At 39.8% G+C, this 24697-nt stretch overlaps 1 protein-coding gene across 1 annotated transcript in view; it reads left to right on the top strand.

The window, feature by feature from the left end:
- LOC140714547 (low-density lipoprotein receptor-related protein 1-like) overlaps positions 1-24697 on the top strand; it is a 1940354-nt gene that overhangs the window by 679390 nt on the left and 1236267 nt on the right. Inside the window, exons 4-5 of the mRNA XM_073025830.1 lie at positions 11909-12028; positions 14222-14350. Of these exons, the coding sequence (XP_072881931.1) occupies positions 11909-12028; positions 14222-14350 (249 nt within the window). The remainder of the gene's footprint in view (positions 1-11908; positions 12029-14221; positions 14351-24697) is intronic.

Here is a 24697-nt window from a genome sequence, read left to right as displayed (position 1 = left end):
CCCCAGTTACTTTGAATAATGGGCTGGATATCCCTCCATATGTTCAGTGCCTATCATCCTTTTTCACCACTCCCTCTCAATTCTGTATACCAGGTAACTTCCCTCTACATTTCAGTTCTAATATGGAGTGTCAACTGAAATGTTGACCATTCCTTCACTCCACAGATGCTACTTGACCCATTGAGTCTTCCAGCTGTTTTTTGCTCCAGATTCCAATGTCTGCAGTCTCTTATATCTCCACACATACATGTGTTTTACTTGTGCCAATTTGGCCAATGGAATCTAAAACTAACAATAGCATTACTGTTCGGCCTAAAGTAAAAGTAATCAGAGTTTATCTGATGATCTGGAAATTGTCTCTATTCAATCCATCGTTTAATAGGGCTAAGTAATATGTCAGTGTTCATGCAGAATGACACAATTAATGATTAAATATAAGGCTCCTTAACGATTCAATAGTTTCACAGCTTCAGAGTTTAACCTTCGATTAGAAACATTCTATTTCATTCAAAGAAGAACATAGCCAAAGCAATAGAATAAATGAGTTTGTGCCACAACGTATGTTTCATTCAGGGGACAAAAAATATCTTCAGTCTGCTGTATCACTGTCCAGACGTTCAGCCCAGTACAGTTTTCATTTAGCATTACTAATTAAGTTGATAGTGAAAAAAAGGATAACAATCCCTTGTAAATATTGTGTTTTGTGCATTTGTGTGTATGTTTAAAAATACAGTTATGTATTATAAAATGATCTATCATGTAATTATCCAGAAATAAAATGAAACTCCTCAGTGTGACTAGGAAAATCGGATTCACAATGCCTTGTGAAGTAGCATGCAACCATGAGAAATGAAATTTTAAAAAATCCCTCAACGATAAGACTTTCCAGTTTCTCGGATACAGAGCGTATTACTGGTGAACACTGAAGAACAGTGTAGTCATAAATTGAGTTTACTGGACAACACCCAATAAATTAATTGATATAAAAGCAGCAATAACAAATGAAATGAATAAATTTACTGATCAGTGGGTAGCAGGGAATTAATTTGGCAACAGGCATGAGTGAATTAATAAATCCAAGCAGCAATGAGGACCAACAAATAAAAAAAAAATGATAGGGGGTTGGTGTATTAGATTAGTACAGCAGTGGGCATAGGAAATGGAATGATTTTCTTGAAATTAATCAAAAACTAATATGAAAGCAACATGAAAGCAACTCTGCAGTTCTGAAACCTGGCAAGATGAGCACAGAGCAGGTGGGGTAAATCTAAGAGCACAAGCTGTAAAACAGAAAAGCAGGAAAGAAGACACGTTCAGGCTAAAAGACACACCCAGGTTCACAACCTGGAGTCCATTGCATAAAAAGGGTTGGGAACTCCTGTTTGAAGGCAAGAGTTTGAACAAATACTATCTACTGAGTTTCTTCTTATCCCAACCCTGTATCAGTGATACTGCACTCCCTGTCTAGAATATTAACCTCCTTAATGTGAGAGCAAAAAATGAGGGAGATCCTTTGCAAGTAGTTGAGATCGGAAGCTATTACTAGGATTATGTCAGATCTAGTTGCAATGGGCTTTAATGAAATCTGGTTCTTTTTAAAGCACATAAATATCAAGATTCTGTCATTTAGTGCAGAGTGCATCCTTCTCAGCTGTGTGACCCTGTACTGACTAACAAATTTAAATTTATTGAGTGGGTAAGAGGTAGACAATTCATTGCCAGAAATAAGAGACAGCAGGCTCCTGAATGATATTGCAGCACCTTATCATCCATTAGGTTCCCACCTTGGTACAGATCCTGCTCTCTAGCTGATCAATGGTATGTGTCCCGAATTTTCACTCATCTGATCTAATTTTCTGAAATTTTATCTTCCTTTGATTATCTCTGATATTCTATCCTCCTGTCACTGTCATCATCCTCCAAATCATCTGCCATTGTTTCCTTTACTGACTTTCTCCAATTCTTCCCATATTTCACTCTCTTTTCTGTTCTATCCCTCATCTATACCATTCCTCAGGGTCGGGTACTGCATACGTACTTTGATAATAAATGTGCTTTGAACCTTCGAATCGTTGTCATTCCATCTGACAGTTTTTAACTTCATGTGATCTCATTAAGTCTAATTTGTACGTCTTACAACATGGATGGATCAGACTAAGAAAAGAAACTGAAAACAGGAAAACAGGCGACAAGAAAAGTGTTAAAGTGATCATTAAAGGATGATTAGGCAAGAGAAAATTAAAGTAACAGTGTGAGGAAGCAGTTTCCAAAGTTCTTCATGAATGTGACATTTCACAACAGGAATTGTATAATGATTCGATCTGTATGAACAGTATGCAAGTCAAGCTTTTAACACCGTAAGATATAGGAGCAGAATTAGGCCATTTACACATTCGAGTCTGTTACACCATTTTATCATGGCTGATCTAATTTTCCTCTCAGCCCCAATCTCCTGCCTTCTCCCTGTATCCCTTCATGCCCTGACCACTCAAGAATTTATTACCCTCTGCCTTAAGTATACCTAAAAACTTGGCTTCCACAGCTGCCCATGGCAATGAATTCCACAGATTCACCACTCTCTGGCTAAAGGAATTCCTCCTCATCTCCATTCTAAAAGATGCCCCTCTATTCAGAGGCTGTATCCTCTGCTCCTAGACTCTCCCACCTTAGGAAAGATCCTTTCCACATCCAGTCTATCAAGGCCTTTCACCATTTGATAGGTTTCAATGAGGTTACCCATCACTCTTCTGAATTCTAGTGAACACAGGCCAAGAGCCATCATACGCTCTTCATATGACATAGTATTTTGGTACATATGACAATAACAAACCAATACCAAAACCATTCAGAGATACGGTAGGTGTAAATTGCCAATATCCAGGAGATATTCAAACCATAGTGCAACCAGAACCAGAATCAAGTTTAATATCACTGGAATATGTCATGAAATTTGTTGTTTTGCAGCAAAAGTACATTACTTCAGTCATCAGACTCCTGTATCTCATCCTTGTTGGTAGTAATGAGAACAGGACATGTCCCAACTGAGGAAGGCGGGGGGGGGGGGGTTCTTAATGATGGGTATTTCCTCTCTGGGGCATCACCTTTTGAAGATGTCCTCAATGCTTGAGAGGCTAGAGCCCATGATGGAGCTGGCTGAGTTTACAACTTTCAGCAGCTTGTTCCAATCTTGTGCAATGACCCCTCCATACCAGATGGTGAGGGAACCAGTAGAAATGTTATGCTGAAATTTGAGAGTGCCTTTGGTGACCTACCAAGTTTTCTCAAACTCCTAATGAAATATAGCTGCTGCCATACCTTCTTTGTAATTGCATCAGAGCAATTGATCCTAGGCCCAGGATAGATCTTCAGAGATGTTGACTTCCAGGAACTTGAAACTACTCACACATTCCACTGCTGATGCCTCAATGAAGACACCTGTGTGTTCCCTCGACTTCCCTTCCTGAAGTCCACAATCAATTCCTCGGTCTTCCTGATGTTGAATAAAAGGTTGTTGTTCACTCATCTGATCACATTTGAGCCACCTCACTTCTGTGCTCCTCCTTGTCACCATCTGAAATTCTGCCAGCAGTAGGCAAATTTATAGATGGCATTTGAGCTGTGCCTAGCCACATAATTGCTGGTGTAGAGAAAGTAGAGCAGTGGACTAAGCACACATAGCTGAGGTGCACCAGTGTTGCTTGTCAGTGAGGAGGAGGGTTATTTTCTATCTGCACAGACCATGGTCTCTTGTCGGGGAAGTTAAGGATCCAGTTGCAAGGGGAGGTACAAAGGCCCAAGTTTTGGAGCTTGTGGATTAGAACTGAGGGTATGATTGTGTTGAACACTGAGCTGAAATCAATAAACAGCAGTATGACGTAGGTATTACTATTGTCCAGGTCATCCAAGGTTGAGTGAAGAGCCAGTGAGATTGTATCCGCTGTTTACCTATTGTAGCAATAGGCAAACTGTGGCGAGTCCAAGTCTTTGTATAGGCAGTCGACTACAGCCATGACCAACTTCTGAAAGCACTTCATTACAGTAGATCTGAGTGCCACTGGGTGATAATCACTGAGGCCGATCACCTTGCTCTTTTTGAGAACTGGTAAGTTTGTTGTCCTTTTGAAGCAAATGGGACCTTCCAATTGCAGTAGTGAGAGATTGAAGTTGTCTTTGAACACTCCTGCAGTTGGTTGACTTAGGTTTTCAGAGCCTGACCAGGTACACTATCAGGGTACACCACCTAGCAATGGTTTACCTTCTTCAAAGAAGTTCTGACATTGCCCTCTGAGACAGAGATCACAGGCTCACCATATAATCCATATAATTCAGGGATTTGCACAAGTGTAGCTTTATTCTCCCTTTCGAACTCTGACCAAAAAGAATGGTGGACAGAAACAATGAAATGTAGTGAAAAGTAGCATTTAGAGGTAATAGAAGTGTGTGTGTGTGTGTGTGTGAGAGAGAGAGAGAGAAAGGGAAAGAGGGGTGCATGGGATCGATAGTATGGGAAGGAGGGTTGCGGCTAGGAATGTATGAAAAGCAGGAACAGAGCTGAAAGCATCTAAAGAAAAGGAGCCTGAGGTGCTAACTAGCAAATAGGATTCAGAAACAACTTCAAGGAAATGAAGCAAAGTGACAAATCTGGAAAAAAAAATGTGAGAAAAGGGAAAGAAAGCATAAAATCATGCTTTAAATACATTTAAAGGTTTTAACAAAAGTACTTTGAACCCTCAAAGGCATGAAGATGTAAACAGCTAAAAATGAGATCAAAATCATTGCACAGCATCACCTCCTGATCCCACTGTATAATAATGTAACGTAAGAAGGGTGTTTAACTTTTGGTAACACTTTATTGCAAGATACAAGGATTCAAAGTACGTTTATTATCAAAGTATGTATGCAGTATACAGCCCTGAAATTCATCTTCCCCGCAGTCACAAAACAAGAACCACGGAACCTACCTATTCAAAGAGAAACATTAAACATCAAATCCCCATTCACACCCTCCATGCACAAATGGATAAATAAATCACACAAATGACAACAAAAAAGTGAGCGAAAGCTCGGAATATAAAACACGAAGTCAAAAGGCATATTTCAGTACAGTTCAGGTCAGTCTACAGGCCACCTTGATTTAAAAATCAGCCAAAGGTGCAAGAAAAAGTGTGACTAGAACTAGAATACGTCATCAACCTGAATTAGAGTCCAAATCTACAATCTGTGTTGATTAAATCTTGCTCTGGCACAATCTGCTGACGTAATCAAGGGAGGGAGAGAGATCACTTGACCTCGAGAGCAGCAAGCGAGAAACCGCCATACACAGACTGTTCTCCAGCAGCAGCAAGCAAGAGGCTGGTAGACAAACAGAGTTCAAATTTGTAATGATAGGGAATGGGAACAGGAAGTGAATATGATTGATATAACGCAGTGTTATGCCACAAGACTTAAAGATTGATCAGCCCTCATTTATTGCCTGTCGATGACTAAGGAAAATTTGCACTTCTGGTTTACCTGTTAACCTTTCACACAGTAATTAATTTTTAAGCCTTTTGGGATAAAAATTCTTTTGCAGTTTTGGAAAGAAATCACAGCAATTCTTATGAATTGATGAATCAGCGCAACATATCTTGGAATTATCACATATTTTAGGAAGACAAGGCCAGAAATTCATTTGCATAATGTCAAAAGTTGATGTTGTGTTATTGAAAATTTCATTAAACCATTGTATAATTTTGTATATATTTCTGATGTTTTAGTGCCAGGAACGTACATCGTCCATTCACCTTTGACTGAGATTGTCGCATTTCCTACTGTTGTTTTCCATTGCCAGATTTGCCCAGAGCTGTAGAGAATTAGTCAAGAATGACCCTCAATGCAATTTCTATCGACATTTGTTAAAAGAATTTCAATTCGTTGACAGAAGGATCAGCTTTAACAACGCTATATGTTCAAAATGTTACCTGAAGTGGTAATTGTCGTAAACTTATACTTACAGACAACCTGCTGCACACAACTCTCAGATATTTGTACATTATCCTGCATGAAGACTAACCCTTATTGACATCTTCAAATATTGAGTTGTAACTAAAACTAGATTGCAAATCTCAATGGATGGACTTAATATTTCTTTCCTTTGATAACGTGGGTGTTATTGCAGATAAGTAGAATCTATCAACCAGAACTCCCATCATCTAGACATGATCTCTTTTTGCTGCTGCCATCAAGAAGGAGGTACAGGTGCCTTACATCCTACACTACCATTCTTAGGAAGTTATTACTCCTCAATCATCAGGCGCCTGAACTAGAGTGGATAACTTCACTCACACCAATGATAAAATGATTCCACAACCTATGACTCACTTTCAAAGACTCTACAATTTAAATTCTTAATATTATTTATTACTTATTTGTTAATATTTTATGTTTATTTTTATACACTTTGTCATCTTTCATACATTGGTGTATAGTTTTTCATCGATTATATTGTGTTACTTTGTGTCTATTGTGAATGCCCGCAAGAAAATGTATCTCCCGGTGACCTGTATGCAGTTCAAAAATAAATTTACTTTGAGCTTTGATGTAAAAGGCACATCCATGATGTAAAACATCCATGATTACAATATCACTGGAAGCATCGAAGGGCTCAGCACCCAAAATCTTACCCTCTTTGACTTCAGCAGAGATTATAGAGGATCTTCCACAGGAAACTCTTATGCTTATATGTGACCTCACAGAACCTAGAGTAAGTCAAGGCTCCCATGATTATCTTTACTTTAATCTGACCGCTTCAGTATCATACATTCCTCAACAGGGAGGGAACGTGTTCTCTCAATTGATAGTTAATTATCGGAGTGCGGGGAGTTCCTGTAACACTTTCATTCTTAGCCAGCCACAGCTGCTTCTCATCTTTTGGGACTGTAATTCCCAAAAGGATGGATTGTGGGAGATAGAAGTCAAGCAACTGAACAGTCTGATAAACAAAATAACAATCCCATGCACACCATTACCAGAAGCCCAGTAGGGCATCACTATGGGGCTGCTCAAAATGATAGGTGTACAGTACATCATTATAATAGGTTTTCTGCTAGCAACATCATTCTTTGAAGCACTCTGCCGTGTCATGCATAATCTGACCATCACACAAGCTCAGCCATTGCCTGCTGTGATTAAGTAAGGGGTGGATCAGCAGTTAAGATAGCAAGAGATGCAGGGAAGTGGAAAATGTGGTGAAATTAAACAGCCAGAGCAGCAGGGCCTTGCCAGGGAATAAAATGAAGGAAAGGGGTTGGGAAAAAAGGGGGCCAAAACAATTCATGTGTACAGCGTGGTTGTGCTTTAAAGAAAGATGCAAGCAAATTGTAAGTGCAGGTGAGGGTAGAAACTGTGGATGTAATTGGTGGTTGTCCATTGTGTCCGACGATGACAGGAAAGGTGCAGAAGAGTTTTCAAAGTGTTACATTGGGGCAGTTCCATTCTCTCAACCTCAGAAGTCCTAGTTTAGTCGTACGGACAAACATTACAAACTTGGATCTTCCTTGATTGCAGTGGATGACCACGACGTCGCCTGTACATTGTCATGCCCTTTGCTGTCCATGGAGTATTGCAGTACTGTCTTCCTAGCTGTGGATCTCACCGTAGATCTCATTCGCCCAGTCCACTGGAGATGACTTTGCATGCTAGCACAAGCATGTCCCTATCTCAAAGCCACTGGCTACCCTCACCTGGTTTAGCCCAGCCGTCGAAGCGGTGCACCGAGGTGTGGCCGCTGTCACATTCAAACAGCTACCTGGAGACATCGGTGACAGCTGAGTGTCTGGTTGGTACCGAAGGTGAGTGAGCCGCTCCAGAATGGACACAATAAGCCCCTTCACCAGAGATGCCATCCCTCACTAGACACCCCATTAATCCCACGTGGACGTAATTAAAAAGTCTTAAATAGTGTGGCCTCTAATTGTTTATTCTTGAGATCGAGTTGTTCTCTTTTTTTGGCACTAATCAGCCAGGCAAATAATGGTATTCCTGTCGGAGATCTCTCCAAGCTAATCCATTGTTACCTGTAGGTAACTGAAGGGATTCTCTGTCTCAGGAGTTCATTGTGCAGCGATGTGGAAGTAAACAATGCTCTTCAGTAGCTGCAAGGATGCTGATAATGCTACGGCTGATGAGGTCGCAGCTGAAAATAAAACTAACTTATCATATCCAGTGCATGAAAGACCTTGACAATGTTGTTCTTTTCAAAAAGAGCTGTGGAATATTGTGATTCACTATGACAACGTGCTACACCAAAAGCGCATTGAGTCGGTGCTGGTTCTGAGAATAGTCCCGTGAAACTCAATCCCCATTTGCCAATTTTCACCCCCTTGATTCCCCTACTGCCATCTACACTCAGCACAATTTACAGATGAGGGTAGAAACAACTTTGAGACATAGGGGTGAAACTGGAGCACCCAGCGGAATGGTACACTCACAGAGGGGTCAAGATTCAACCTGGGACACTGGACAGTAAGGCAAGTGGACTACCTACTGCATCAGTATGCCTCTTTTCAGGCCTTCCTGGGAAAACAAATATCACCATTTGAATAATATTATGCTGGTAAATTGGTTTAATATTGTCATCACATGTACCTAGGTACAGAGAACAACTTTGTTTTGCATGCCATTCATGCAACTCACATCAGTGCATTGAGGTAATACTATGGAAAACAACAACAGAATGCAAAATAAAATGGCAGAGAAATCGCAGTGTAGGCAGATTAAAAAGGACAAACGATTATGAGGTAGATTGAGGTCAACAGTCCATCTTATTGTACAAGGGGTTGCTCAATAGTCTTATAAAAGTGGGGCAGAAACTATCTCTGAGCATGGTGATATTCGGGCTTTTGTATCTTCTGCCTGATGGGAGAAGTGAGATGAGATAAAGCCTCAGCTGAGTCGAGTCTTTGATTATTTTGGCTATCATACCAAGCCAGTGAGAAGTTTAAGCAAAGTCTGTGAAGGATTTTTGTTCTTATCTTCATCTTCATCTTCCTTGCTTTATAAATATTTGATAATAGTAAAGACATTCAAATATTTGAGAAATTTGAATACTTAGTGTGGTAAACTATGTATACCTGTCTGGACACGCCCCTCTGCTGACTGCTCCTGTGGTTCCTCCCATAGACCACTGTATAAAGGCGATTGGGGCACTGCTCCTCCCTTAGTCTCCGAGATTTTGTGCTCCATTTTGCTGCTAATAAAAGCCTATCATTCACTTCCAGTCTCCGAGAGTTATTGATGGTGCATCACTTAGACAACAAAGCTGATATCAGTGACCTTTTAAGGTATGGTCAATCTGGTCTCTTACCTCTTCTCACCTGCCAATCACCTTCCCCCTGGGTAATCTCTTCCTTCCCTTTCTCCTATAGTCTAGTCTCATCTCCTGTCAGATTCCTTCCTCTCCAAACCTATATCTTTTCTACCCACTTCACTTCACACATCACCTTCTAGTTATCTTCCTTCCCCTCCCTTCACTTTCTTATTCTGGCATCTTCCCTCTTCTTTTCTAGTCCCGAAGAAGGGTCTCAGCCCAAAATGCTAACTATTTATTCATTCCTCCAGTATTTTGTGTGTGTTATGCAAAGCCCTTACTCCAGTCAGAGTTCTGCCATACATCTGCAGGAATGATTGCAGCCAGCATGATTGACCTCAAAGAGCCTAATAAATCGTGTACGTGACTGATGAATGCTGGAAGCAGTTTACATGGGCACTGGGCCTTTGGAGTGAGTTCTGCTTCCAGTAATAACTTCTATGTGCTGTCTCAAATTATTTCATAACACCTCCCAGAAGGAAATTCTTCCAGATGCTGAAAGTCAGAAATTTCAATATATATGTTTTTTTAACTGGAAATGTTTTTGTACATTGTAGATCTTTGCAATATTTCCTTTTTGCTTCCAATTTCCAAATCATTTTTCAATAAATGAGCTGAAGAGCTCAGGATTTTTAAAAAACCAAATAGAAACTCACAGATAAACTGGGGAGAAATAACTTCAGTGGTTTATCTGTCATGCAGTATCAGATTTTATCACAAACTGGAGAAACTCAGGAATATGTGCATCATTGTATATAAATACACTATGTTATGTACATTGTGTTTTGTACCAAATAGCACAGCGTTCATTTAACCAAAACAATTAGGAACATATTTAACTTGTAACTTGTTAGGTTAGAACAAGAAATTATTTCATTTCCTTGAATTGGATAAGCTAGTTTTGATCAGGTCCAAAAGAAAGAATCAGAATCAAAATCGTTTGTTATCAGTCTTCTATAAAATGAAATTTGACGTTTTGCGGCAGCAGTAGAGTGTATAAACAAAACAAAACTATTAATTAAAACATAAATGAAGTGCAAAAGAAATTAATAATAATGTATTGTTTGTGAGTTCAGAAATCTGATGATGGGGAAGCAGTTCCTGAATCATTGAATGTTGATCTTCATCATGCATGAATAGTATTAATTTGTTAATTTATTCCTATGTACTCTGTATTTGTGAAAACATTCCCCTCTCCCTTTATTTTTAACATTTTGCAAACGAAGCTGCCTGAATTCTGCATGCTTACATACTCTATTAAAGAAGTTTTGTGCTCCCCCATCTGCACTGCAAAATCCGTTTGTTGTCCATTGTGTTCCGAAGCACCAAACAGAAGGAAGGTTACACCATGACAAACAGGTTGAAATGTTCAATAACAAGCCCGCAATTTCAGTGTGAACTAATCCATTTCGACTTCATCAAATGTATTTAACCAAAAATTTGAAATTCTGAACAAATGTATTTACTGTATGCTTATTTTGCAGTCCTGTGGCAGTTTGCATTTTCTTTTGATGTTTATAATCAATCTAATTTTTACATATCTCTTAATAAGCAAGTGATAAGACACTATCTTCTCTAATGTAAAATGCAGTGGTAAGTTAAGGAGCTGGAAAAGAAAAATCTCAATTGTTAGTTTTTATTATTTTTGTGAACAATTTGAGCAGAAACTCAGTGTACACTTCTTTCCTTCTCACATCACATCAACTTTTCCCCGTAAAGTCAGAGTCCACAATTCCACAGGAATGTCTTTCCATACAATAAAAAAAATTGTAGCAACCTAATCTGTAATGATTCTAAATATTGATCATCCTGACCAGCTTTTCTTGCTGGTCCTATTTGCAATAGTCATTGACTTGGTTACAGTGAACATTGATTTGTTTGGAGCAATAATAGCTGTGATTTCTTACTGCTTGCTACTGTACAAAGGAGGATATGAAGCGCTCAGCTATGTGCAAAGTGCAAACTGATAATAACATAATTATTCAGGATTATGACCTTTCTGGAAAAGACAACAAAGTCTATATTTGATAGTCCTTGAAGAGCAGGGGATTGAAATGCTTATTGCTGCCAATGTCTGTTAATAGTCATGATTGCAGTATCCAGCCAGTAGGTTGCTCCGTGGGTCAGTGAAAGATCCAAGACTGGGAAATGTTAGCACTGTTTAAAGCCACATTCTAGTGCTCAAATCTAAATTGCACTTCTAAAAGGAAAGGTGTCATTGCTTCTGGTCCAACTAACAATGTTAGTGAGGATATCCTTGCAGAACAAAATTCATCAGCACAATATTCCACACAGAGATACAGACAGAAAAATAATTTTTCCTTTATTTTCCTCCTTAAAGCTTTTTATTTTCTACCCTTTACTTCCTTCCACTTCAACAATTTGACCTGTACTGCATTTTCTTTTCTCGTGTTAATGGAATCAAATATTATGCCCAAAATATATTCATTCTTTTCATCTTGGAACCGTTTTTTTTTGCATCAAGGGTAGTAGTGTACTGATGTGCTAATGTTGAGTAGTGTTCAAAAGTATGTTCTCAAACATTTATGTGTTTCCTTTCAGAATTTGCATCCTCTTGTGACCGGGCTGATTGTCAGTATCAGTGTGCAGTCACAAGGAATGGTTCAACTTGCTACTGCAGTGATGGTTACAAAGTGGCACAAGATGGGAAAGGCTGTGAAGGTTAGTTCACCATTTTAAGAATTGCTAACTATTTTGAGGTATTGTTTAATTAAAGTCACATTTAATCAGAAATAGATTGACGTAGTTTGTATCTTACAGTAAGCTTTCCCAAGATATTTTCACTGTGTTTGCCTAGAGCTGAAATCTAGTGCAAAAATAACTCCCATTCTTATTGTATTATTTCAAAACAAAGAACTACTACCAAATCATCACTATGGGTGTTGTTGAAACATCAAAAGGTATCCTTGGAGAAAGTTCCATTTAGTTGGTCTTTTGGCACAGACAGAGAAACATATCTGACTGCATTTTGTGAGGATACTGAAGATTGTGGAAAGGATTTTTAAAATTTAGCCAAGAGTTCACCACATGAATGGCTGCACAATGCACATTTGCCACTTCATATTTCTGAAAGCCCTGTTAATACTAAATTATGATAATGTAACCTCAGCGTAAATTTCTTGATCATGGAGGTCCTAATGAGAATAATTAGCCATATTCAATCCATTCATTGTATATGCGGAGGTATTTACAGGAACTTCTTCAGCTCATCAGTTCTCCACACTACATATTTAGTCTTGCATACACATTTGGAGCTTATTGGCCATAATTTTCCATATAAGAGATAATTGCTTTAGGTTTTGGTCAGATTTACAACTGCAATTATTGTGTGCACTCAAAAATAAGCTAATCACATTCCTCTAGCAATCCTAATCACATAGCATTAGCAGCCATATTCAAGTCATCCACTGGAGCATCATAATCTTAGTACTTGAGCTTTCCAGAACAAATTAAATTTTATATGATATTCCGGGTCTTGTAGCTCCAGGACGAACCAACAATACCCAAGGATGTTTTTAAATTGGACTTGAATTTGATCTTTTGAATTTACTGGGGAGGCAGCAACTAAATCTTCTAAGTTCTGATATTAGAGCTCAATTATTCATACAATAGCCGCAGTTATGAAGATGCTAAACATCCAAAGTCCTTTCATATTACCACAAGTAGCAAAGCCTTCTGGTATGCTGTACAATATTGCATAAAGCAAGTAACAAATGCTATTTTTACCTAAGAAACCTTTAATTTCCAGGTGGAAAGAACTCAACTGCTGGAAATGTTGGGATGACAAGCTTAAAAATATGTAATTTTATTAACATTTGTTCTTTTTTTTATTTGTGTATGACATTAAAATTCAATGTCTTTAAAATGCAAGCTATCAAATGTGTTGCTGTGTGGCCTAGTGGATAAGGCATCGGTCAAGCGATCTGAAGGTCACTCATTCTGTCCTTGAGCAAGGCAGTTAACAACACATTGCTCTGCGACGACACCGGTGCTAAGCTGCTTGGGTCCTAGTGCCCTTCCCTTGGACAACATCGGTGGCGTGGAGAGGGGAGACTTGCAGCTTGGGCAACTGCCGGTCTCCCATACAACCCTGCCCAGGCCTGCACCCAGGAAACCTTCCAAGGCGCAAATCCATGGTCTCACGAGACTAACGGATGCCTATTACTGTTATCAAATGTCAAACAACTACTATCTAAACCATGATATTTGGAACAAGGAACAAGGTTGTGATGTACACTCAGCCCCATCACACATATCATTATATTTCATTGTACAGGTAGACAGTTATCAACCTGAGATATTAGCTCTGTTTAAGAAGGCTGCATAAGCTGCAAAACATTTCCATCATTTAAAAAAGAACATTACCTGAATGCGCAGTTTCTTTTTTTCCGATTGCATGAAGCAACATTGCATTTCATTTGAGGTTTTAGATTTTCCAATTCAAAAACACATTTAAAAACTAAAGAAAACATAATTTCCACAACAGAAAAGTTGGATGTACCAGAACCCAGTGACAGATTTGGATCATTTGAATGACACAGAATTCTAATGAGCCTTTAATCTGTTCAACTAAGACCTCCTTAATTTAGTAATCCTCATTTTTTGAACCACTGTTCTGAGGTTCAGAGGCAAGGAAAATTATGTTTGCAGTGATAAAATTCTGACTTCCTGGTTTCAGAACAGCAATGTCTTCTCCCCCATTTGTGTTTCTTCTTTTATGTATCAATTCAACAAAATGTTGGAGTGCTCCTGGATTCTGACTCAGTACATAACTGATTTATGACTGCATAACACTTTTTATGATGTGCTGCATCTATACACTGTACATTGACTTAACTTATTTGACTCTGACAGATTTTGATGAATGCAGCGTATATGGAATGTGCAGTCAAACTTGCGTGAATAGAAATGGGTCCTACACGTGTGGTTGTGTGGAAGGTTATTTGATGCAGCCAGATAACAAAACTTGCAAAGCCAAAATCGGTAAGAAACAAATATATTTTGCATTACTCTTTTAAAAACATTTTTTCCACTAAATTCAAAATGTTGAGCAAGTATGCTTGACCTGGTGATCCAACATGGTCAGTGGTCTAGTTATTAGAGTTCAGAGGGTTAAACCATCGCATCCTGATCTTCTGACTTGCAGCCTATGAGACTGGAGTTTTTTTTTACTGAGAGGAAGGGTTCACAAATTGAGCATTAATAAGCTAATAAATTATTTAGAATATAATTTCATTTATTACTTTCTCATATAAAGTAGGCAGTTTTCTCCTTTCAAATAGTCTTCCACTATATATATCAATGATTTTAGTACAGATTGATATACACTGAATAATTTCTTCATTTATCCTTAGAATGAGGGTAATGCTGTAAAGGTTGTGGTTAATATCAATTTCTGGTTGTTTCAAGATGGATCTTCTGCTGGAATCACAGCAGTTTTCATGAAAAGGAATTCCAGGATTTTGACCAAGTGATTTGGAAGGGACTTTTAAGTGAATTACAAATATCATTGGCTTAATTATTCATAAAACTGTGATCATTATGAATGTCAATTCTTTGAAAATGAACGTAGTACAATGTAACTGGAGGTTGCAACTCCACCAAAATTTTAAACCAACTGATTTTCAGTCATAAATAACCAATTTAATTCTACAAATTTTGAACAGCAAAGTACAAGGCCTTCAGCCCACAATGTTATGCAGATCCATGCAAAACAGCTTCATGATCAATCAAATGCTTCCCTCCTAAAAAGTCTTCATTTTTTCTTACATCCATGCGGCTGTCTAAGAGTTTGTTGAATGTTTCTATTCTATCAACCTCTACCACCACCCTGGCAATGCATTCCGGGTATCTGCCACTCTCTGTGTAAAAAATCTGCATCTGACATCTCTCCTACTCTTTTCTCCACTCACCTTGAAAAGTCCTCTGGATTCTTCTCCCTCTGTAATGGCTCATTCCGGAGGGCAAAGTGAATGGAGAATTCAGTGTTTTTCTAGGTTTTGTGTTTAAATCACTAAATGGCAAATTGCTGTTAGACAACAAGAACAGTGCCGGTCCTCAGAGCTCAAGCAATCCCAATCCCCATGTGGATTTAGCACGTTCTTATCATCATGTAGGTTTCCACAGCTTCTTTAGTTTCCATTCTCAATCTAAATAAATGAGTGCTAAAAGAATAATTAGTTACTATAAATTACCTGTGGCAGGAGAATATTGGTGCAGTTGACTAGCTTGTGAAAGGATAGATTACAGAGAAAGAAAATAGAGAGATTTTGAATAATGGGATTATTTGAGCGCTGGCAGAGACTTGATGAGCCAAATAAGCTCTACATGATAAGAAAAAAATGAATCTAATCAAAAGACTTACGAGGAAAGAATAAGATGAAAGGCACGTTTACGAGGCTTTCCTGAGCACTTAATTTGTTAATGTGGCAAGTAAAAATATTTGTGGCAAAGATACTGCAGTAGCGTATGGATGAGGTGAAAAGGAGTTAAGGTCAGAAGCATTAAAGAATAATTCTTTTTAACACAATGATACATCTGGCGAGAGACATTTTAGAGGGATAACTCTTTGACTCACTTTATTTGCCAGTTGGAAGCACACAAATAGTTTAGTTTCAGACTTGCTGATGGTGCCTCGAGTTAATATAATCTGCAATATGGAATACAAGAGAAAAAAAATTAAATCATTTGTAATAACTGGAGCAATGGAACATTAATGTGGATCATCAGAGGTTGCAACTTAAGCTGATAACACCTACAAAGTATTTACCATTTTATACTGACAAGATTCAGCCAAGAATTTGTACACTTCAAAGGCCTTTTATTAACTTATGGGATGCAGGTGTTGCTGCCAAAGGTAGTACTTATTCCCTTTGCTTGTGTTGGTCAGCCCGTTATAGCAAAGAGAGAGGAGCTGAATCAATAATTTCTGATGCCTATGAAGGTTTCTAGTTAGGAATATGTTTAGGGTGTTCTTTTTTAAACAACAGATCCAATAAATAGGTTAAGTAGTAAAAGGAAATGGTGGAAATATTCAAAAGGATAGATCAAGAAAGTTGCCAATTCAGAGCAGTAATCCTTCATCAGAACTGGAATAACTTAGAGACAGGTGAAGATTTAAGATGAGTGGGTTTTTTTTAAAAAAAGTAGTTGAAGGCAACAGGGACATTACGACTGAAAAGATGTTGGTAAAAGGTAATAGGATAGTTGTGGGAGAAATAAAACAATAATATTCAATTGTATTTCCCTGGGTACTGTTTTTTGTTTGAGAATTCCATGAGTTCACCATTCTCTGATTGAAAAATATTTTCTTCATTCCTATATGGACTAGCCTGTGTCCCTGTTTCTGGCACTGTTCATTGTGAGAAATATCATTCTTGCATCTAAATTTTAATGAGGTCCTTTCTCATAAACTCTAGCTAATATTAAGTCTGATAGTCTCAATCAGAATCAGGTTTATTATCACTGGCATGGGATGTGAAATTTGTAGCTTAGCCCTCTTCATTTCCCATGAATGGAGACCAAAACAATAGACATATACAAGATATGTTCCTACCAAACCAATGGCATCAGCGCTGGACTCGGGAGCGAAGGCTCCCGAGTTTGAATCCAAGTCGGTCCGCCCTGAGCACACTTTCCATCCATGCTGGGTTGAGCGTTGAGCTAGGCACTCAGCATCGAAAAAAAAAAGGGTCGAGTCAGGAATGTTCATATCGTGACCCAGTTAATCCAAAAGGAGACCAATCCTGACACCACATGCCAGACAAGAATGGCTGACTGGTGCGACACGCTAGAAAAAAAACAAACCTCTGCACAATTGCAGTTCTTTTGCCCCTATACTCCATTCGCTTCACTATGAAGATCAGCATACTATTTGTCTTTTTAATTGTCTGTTGCCACTGCATCCTTACTGTCAATAATTTGTCCACAAAGATGCCAAAATCCTGCTACACCTTTTTTCTTAAGGCCACAAGACAGGAGCAGAATTAGGCTATTCAGCCCATTAAGTCTGCTCTACCATTCCATTTATTATCCTTCTCAACCCCATTTCCCTGCTTTCTCCCCAAAACTGTTGACACCCTAACTAATAAAGAAACTATCAACCACCACTTTAAAATATCCAATGACTTGGCCTCCACAGTTGTCTGTGGCAATGAATTCCACAGATTCACCATGCTCAGGCTAAAAGAAATTTATCCTCACCTCTGTTCTAAATGGACTTCCCTCTATTCTGATGTTGTGCCACTTGGTCCTAGACTCACTCACTATAGGGAATATCTTCTCCACAACCAGTCCATCTAGGCTATTCAGTAGTTTTTAATAAGATTCCTCCCCCCCCCCCACCAATTATTATAAACTCCAGTGAATCCAGGATCAGAGACATTGTATACTTCACATACATTAACCCTTTTGTTCCCATGAACCCCCTCTGGACCCTCTCTACTGACAAAGCTTTTCTTAGATAAGGGCCCAAAACTGCTCATAATACTTCAAATGTTGTCTGACTAATGTCTTATTAAAGACTCAGCATTACATTGTTTCTCTTACATTCTAGTCCTCCTGAAATAAATGCTAACGCTGCATTTGCCTTCCTTACCAGTGACTCAACCTGCAAGTTAACCTTTAGGGGATGCTGCACAAGTCCCTTTGTACCTCTGATTTTTTAAAATTTTCTCCTTGTTTAGAAAATATGTTACACCTTTTTGTCTTCTACCAAAGTGTATGACCATGCACTTCCCTACACTGAAAGCCGTCTGCCTCTTCTTTGAGATTCTCCCAATCTGTCTTAAGTCCTTCTTCAGACTCCCTTCTTCCGTCATACACCGGAAAAGGGGATACAAATGAAACATGCAATTTATAGTGAATGAAAATAAATTACAGTACATCCAGTTAACTGTATAACACCAGACAATGAGATGTGCATCAAATTAAGTTGTATCCTTTTCCTGTTTATACGGTTGCTCATTTAAAATTCAGGCCCTTTGGTTCAACTATCATTTCTGTTATTCCATGAGAACAACCCACTTTAATTCTAAATTATCAAAAATATTACACAAAATATTAAAATAGCCCAATAAACTATCATGCTCTGTTATTAGCAACACTATCACAAACAGTGTGCTTATGACACTGTCTTCAGACAGCCTTAGCGCTTCAATCATACACGCCACGTGGGTGAACACAGCCTTTCTTTCCACTTTCAAACACGCATGTAACTCAAAGAATTATACAAAAATTCGAGGGGGTAGGAACTTAACGTTTCTCTGAGAGCATGAATTTATCAATTCACTTAAAATTCCAATTATTTTCTGTATGTCTTTCCCTTTCTGATGAACTGCATCAGTGACTTTTGTGAATGAGTACAATGGGTTTTACCGCTCACAGGCATTCTAGCAGACCTAACCAATCAATCATGTACTGAAGATTGAATGCAAGCCCTTACAATTCAATTGTAGATTCAGTGCTCAATACTATAAAATATTTTGCGCACAGATTCTCAGAATTTTTAACTAAAAGCATATGCATGTTTTTAAAGGAATATCCTTTTTTTTCCAACAACATGAAATGATATTCACATTAAATAAATAATTTTAACTCTTTTAAGTTACTTGAACAATTATTTATAACTAAATTGAAAAGATCTCAACCTTGTCTCCCTCAAAAGTAGCTGTCATCCTGACATCTCTTCTCTACGTTAGACTTGCAATTACTACTTTTCTTTGTGTGAAATATTCCTTTGGTTTCTAGTAGACAAATGGTAGTTGATGTGGGAACTGAGGCACAGATACCCATGAAGTCATTGATGTTGTACAATTATAAGGGAAGGCCTGATACTGATGTGGCCTACGAACTACAGTCTGTATGTTGTGACAAGTTGGGATCCCAACCCTATTGTAAGCAAAGCATTTTGGGGGTTGTCATTCTCTCCGAGGAAACTTTGAGCTCCCTGATCTTTGCTCCATCTGGTTGCCTGGCTCAGCATTCGCAGGAATAAATACAGGAACTGGGATCGGTTCACATGCAGGAAAATCACTTGGGTCACTTGGTTCAGATGAAGGTATAGGGATTGGTAATGATTCACAGTCAGGTGAGTCATCTAGGTTACTGGGTCCAGATGAAGAAACGGGGACTGATATTGGTTCACATGCAGGCAAGCTCAACAACTGTTCCTTCTTAAGCTTTGTCGCTGAAAGTATTGTGAATCCTCAAACCTCATTTGTTGCTCAACAGGTTGTATAGGCTCTACTTCAAAACTCCTTGCTACTGTGAGTTGCCGATATTTGGTTTTGTAGTAATATTCGTTGTCACTGTCGCTAGCTGGTTTGGTCTCTTCCCTTTCTTTCGGTGGACAACCCTTGGCAGACTCCCCTGCTTTGATGTGGTAACTGTTCGTGCTTCAGCATCCAAAGGCAGATGTTCACATGCTATGAGAAGATTAAGACATATTACTCTAGATCTTCCCTTCCCTTGTTTAGATCTTTCTTCATATATTGGCACATCTTCTCGATATTTCATAAAGCATATAGGCGCAGTCCTCTCAATAGTTTTGAAGTTTTCCTGGAACTCCACGAGGTTTCAGATTCTTTACTAGGAAACAATTCCCAGGTTATAGCTCTGTAAATCTCACTCAGCTGTCATAATTTCTCTTACTTATCCCCAAGATCTTTTGCATATACTCCTTGGCAATCTGATGGGCTTCTTGCATGCCACGTTCGTATATCTCCAAGTATTCTCTATGGGTTGCAGGACTTTTATCAGTGTTCAAGCCAAAGAATATAGCTACAGGCAACATCAGCGATCTACTGAAGAGAAGGTAGAACAGAGAGAATCCTGCTACTTCCGAACTCGTACAGTTGTAAGCATAGACCATTTTATTCAAAGACTCTTTCCAATTTTTTTTTGTCTTTCTCTTAATGATTTCAACATTTGCAAAAGGGTCTAGTTGAACTTCTCAACTTGTCTATTTGTCTGGGGATGCTATGGTGTAGCTCTTGTCCAATTCCCTGGAGGTGCTACCGTGTATTTTTTGTCCGTGTCCCAGGGGGTGATACAGTGTAGTTTTCATCCATTGCCCTGGGGAGAACAGTGTAGTCTTGTCCATTTCCCTGGGGTGGTATGATGTAGTTCTTGTCCATTTCCCTGGGGGTGGTACGGTGTATTTCTTGTTCATTTCCCTGGGGGTGGTAAGATGTAGATCTTGTCCATTTCCCTGGGGGTGGTACAGTGTAGTTCTTGTCCATTTCCCTGGGGGTGGTAAGATGTGGATCTTGTCCATTTCCCTGGGGGTGGTACGGTGTATTTCTTGTCCATTTCCCTGGGGGTGATATAGTGTAATTCTTGTCCATTTCCCTGGGGTGGTACGGTGTAGTTCTTGTTCATTTCCCTGGGGGTGGTACAGTGTAGTTCTTGTCCATTTCCCTGGGGGTGGTATAGTGTAGTTCTTGTCCATTTCCCTGGGGTGATACGATGTAGTTCTTGTCCATTTCCCTGGGGGTGGTACGGTGTATTTCTTGTCCATTTCCCTGGGGGTGGTAAGATGTAGATCTTGTCCATTTCCCTGGGGGTGGTACGGTGTATTTCTTGTCCATTTCCCTGGGGGTGGTAAGATGTAGATCTTGTCCATTTCCCTGGTGGTGGTACGGTGTAGTTCTTGTCCATTTCCCTGGAGGTGGTAAGATGTAGTTCTTGTCCATTTCCCTGGAGGTGGTATAGTGTAATTCTTGACCATTTCCCTGGAGGTGATACAGTGTAATTCTTGTCCATTTCCCTGGGGGTGGTACAGTGTAGTTCTTGTTCATTTCCCTGGGGGTGGTACAGTGTAATTCTTGTCCATTTCCCTGGGGGTGGTACGATGTAGTTCTTGTCCATTTCCCTGGAGGTGATACAGTGTAGTTCTTGTCCATTTCCCTGGGGGTGGTACAGTGTAATTCTTGTCCATTTCCCTGGGGTGGTACGGTGTAGTTCTTGTTCATTTCCCTGGGGGTGGTATAGTGTAGTTCTTGTCCATTTTCCTGGGGGTGGTACGGTGTATTTCTTGTCCATTTCCCTGGGGGTGGTAAGATGTAGATCTTGTCCATTTCCCTGGTGGTGGTACGGTGTAGTTCTTGTCCATTTCCCTGGAGGTGATACAGTGTAATTCTTGTCTATTTCCCTGGGGGTGGTACAGTGTAGTTCTTGTTCATTTCCCTGGGGGTGGTACAGTGTAATTCTTGTCCATTTCCCTGGGGGTGGTACGATGTAGTTCTTGTCCATTTCCCTGGGGGTGGTACAGTGTAGATCTTGTCCATTTCCCTGGGGGTGGTACAGTGTAGTTCTTGTCCATTTCCCTGGGGGTGGTATAGTGTAGTTCTTGTCCATTTCCCTGGAGGTGGTACAGAGTAGTTCTTGTCCATTTCCCTGGGGGTGGTACAGTGTAGTTCTTGTCCATTTCCCTGGGGGTGGTATAGTGTAGTTCTTGTCCATTTCTCTGGGGGTGGTACAGTGTATTTCTTGTCCAATTCTCATGGTGTGGTACGATGTAGTTCTTGTCCATTTCCCTGGGGGTGGTACGATGTAGTTCTTGTCCAATTCTCATGGTGTAGTACGATGTAGTTCTTGTCCATTTTTTGATCTGGGCACACTGCAATGTTTTCTCCATTGCATGAAGAGTTGATTCTCAAATTCAGTTCCTTGGTCATTGTGTATTTGTGATGGGAATTCAAAGTAAAGTCATTGAAAAGGCAGTCAGCATCAGTTTTTCCTGACTTTGAGGTTGTCACATATGCCTGTGCAATTCGTGTAAAATGGTCAATAATCACCACAATGTACTCCTATCCACCCTTGCTCTTGTCTAGCTGAAGAAAGTCACCTGACTCAAGTTTGAATGGCTGTGTTGTCACGATGCGCTTGAGGGTGTCCTCATTTCCCAACACAGTGTTTTTTGCTTGAGACAGGTACAGACTCTTAGCACATTGTGCTCAAAGTCCCTCTGCATGTGAAGCCAGAAAAATCTCTCTCTTAGCAGAGCTGTTGTGCAGTCAATGCCTTGGTGCCCCATTTTATCATGTAGCTCTTTCAGGACTGTATACTTGAACTTCTCAGGTAGCACCAGTTGTATCCAGTAAGGTTGTTTTCTGATGAAGGATGCTATCCTCATCCAATACTCATTTATCCCACTCTCACAGAAAGCACCTGGCTTGTTTTTGTAATGTTTGTATTTGTGGAGAAGTTGGCTTCCAACCTGGGTGTACAAAGTCGATTACTGTTTTGACATCTCCATCCTTTTCCTGTGCTTGCCAGATCTCTCTCCTGGACAGTGGTGGAACTGATGTGTTCACCAAGTTGACGTTTACTATGTCTAACAGTACAGATACTGCCATGGGCCAGGGTATGTCTGCACTTCACTGCTCTTTAATGGCCTGGACTGTGGCTCCCACTGAACTCAATGAGAATCCCTCATAGTCATTTCCATGGCTACTGCCATTTGGGGCAAAGAGTCAGCATCAACATTTTCTTTTCCTGGGCGATAATGGATAGTGAAGTAGAAATCAGCCAGTTCAGCAACCCATCTATATCTGGCTGCATTCAACTTCGCTGAAGTCAGAACATACAGAAGGGAGTTGTTGTCACTGTAAACTGTGACATGGTATAGGAAATCTCCTAATTTTTCAGTAATCACCTACTTCAAAGCAAAGAATTCCGATTTCCCACTGTGTAGCTGGTAGCTTTTTTCTGCATCTGTCAATGTTTGTGAACCATAGGCCATTAACCTCAATTTGCCATCTTGCTTTCGGTACAGGACTGCTCCCAGCCCCTGATTGGAGGTATCAATGTGGAGAATGAGTGGTTGTGCAAAGTCTGGGAAACCCAGCACAGGTGACTGTACTGGGCAGTTAGTCAGCTTCTCAAGAGTTGATGCATCTCTGTCCAAGTGATCAGTTTGCAGGAGGGTGCACAGTTCCTCTCCTTATTTGTCTTTCTAAAGCTACCCCTACTGAGCTGATCTTGGTCTCCATCATCTCTGCTTTTTAACAGGTCATGTGGGGTAGGGGTCACAACCCAAGAGAAATCTTTAATGTGCTGCTGATAGAGGCTTAATAGACCCAGAACCTTTCTCAGTCTCCCACTGTGCCTGGCCTCTTCTCTTTCAGCACTGTTACTGCCATGCTGTCTGCACGATCCATCCAATTTCCCTCTATCGACACAATTCTCCCCAGGTAGCGAACCCTAGCCTTAAAGAACTCACACTTGCTGGGTTTAAATTTCACTCCATGCACCCGCATTTGTGCAGCATTCTTTTCACCGCATCAAAATGCTCATTGAAGATCTTAGTGAACACCAGTATGTCATCCAGGTACAGTGCACAGATTTCATCTCTTAATTCTTCAAGGCACTCTCCCATGAAACGTTGGTAGACTGCAGGCATATTCATGAGTCCAAAAGGGATTCAAACCCACTCATACAAGCCCAGGGGATTATGAAGGCCTGCTTTCCTTCATCATGAATTGTTGATGGTATGTTTTCCCCAGTCAAGTAACAAAAACCAAGTATTACCCCAAAGCTGTCCATAATGTCTTGTACTCGTGGAATGGGTTGGTGGTCAGGAACAGTTTTCCTATTCAGGTCCCTATAATCAATACAGACATGAAGGCTTCCATCTTTCTTTCTGACACACACGACTGGCGAGGCATAAGGTGGGTTAGATTTCTCTATCCATCTGTGGACGATTAGGTCATGCAAGTTATCCTTCATTTTGTTGTACAGGGGTTTTGGAACTGAAGTATAAGAGCGGGCAACCAGTTGACCAACTTGTCAACTGAGAGATGACAAGATCAGCTGCAAACCTCTGATACATCCAATGTCGTCTGATTTTGAAAAGGAGTGGCATTCTTCTTGTAGCACCTCTTTCACGATCTGTCTCACATCGACAGGGGATTGCATAAATAAAAGTCATTCACTCATATCATCTTCTATTTGGTGTTGATGACTGGGTCAAATACAGCACCTTCCTGCGCAGTGACAGGGAACACGGACTTAACTGGTTGCGACATCCTGTGCACTGTCTTCTCAGCAAGCACAACGTCATGGCCTGTTCTGTTGTGCACATCAGTAACAATGTATGGACATGCACCCCTCTGGAGTGTTACAAGTGTTTACACATAGAACAAGGACTTTGGTCCATTATGGGTTCACTTCTGGTTCAAAGAGCATTATATCTTCTTCCCTCACAAATAGAGACTGTACATAGTATTGAACTTGTGTTGTATATTCTGGCATGTTAACTCCTTTGTTGTCTTTACTTGACACTCACAGGGATTCTCAATGCTAATCAGATTGATGAATGGCTTGATT

The sequence above is a fragment of the Hemitrygon akajei genome, chromosome 2 (genome assembly GCF_048418815.1).
Source record: "Hemitrygon akajei chromosome 2, sHemAka1.3, whole genome shotgun sequence".
Taxonomy (NCBI): Eukaryota; Metazoa; Chordata; class Chondrichthyes; order Myliobatiformes; family Dasyatidae; genus Hemitrygon; species Hemitrygon akajei.
Note: the sequence above shows the minus strand (reverse complement) of the source record. Positions and strands in the feature narration are given on the sequence as shown.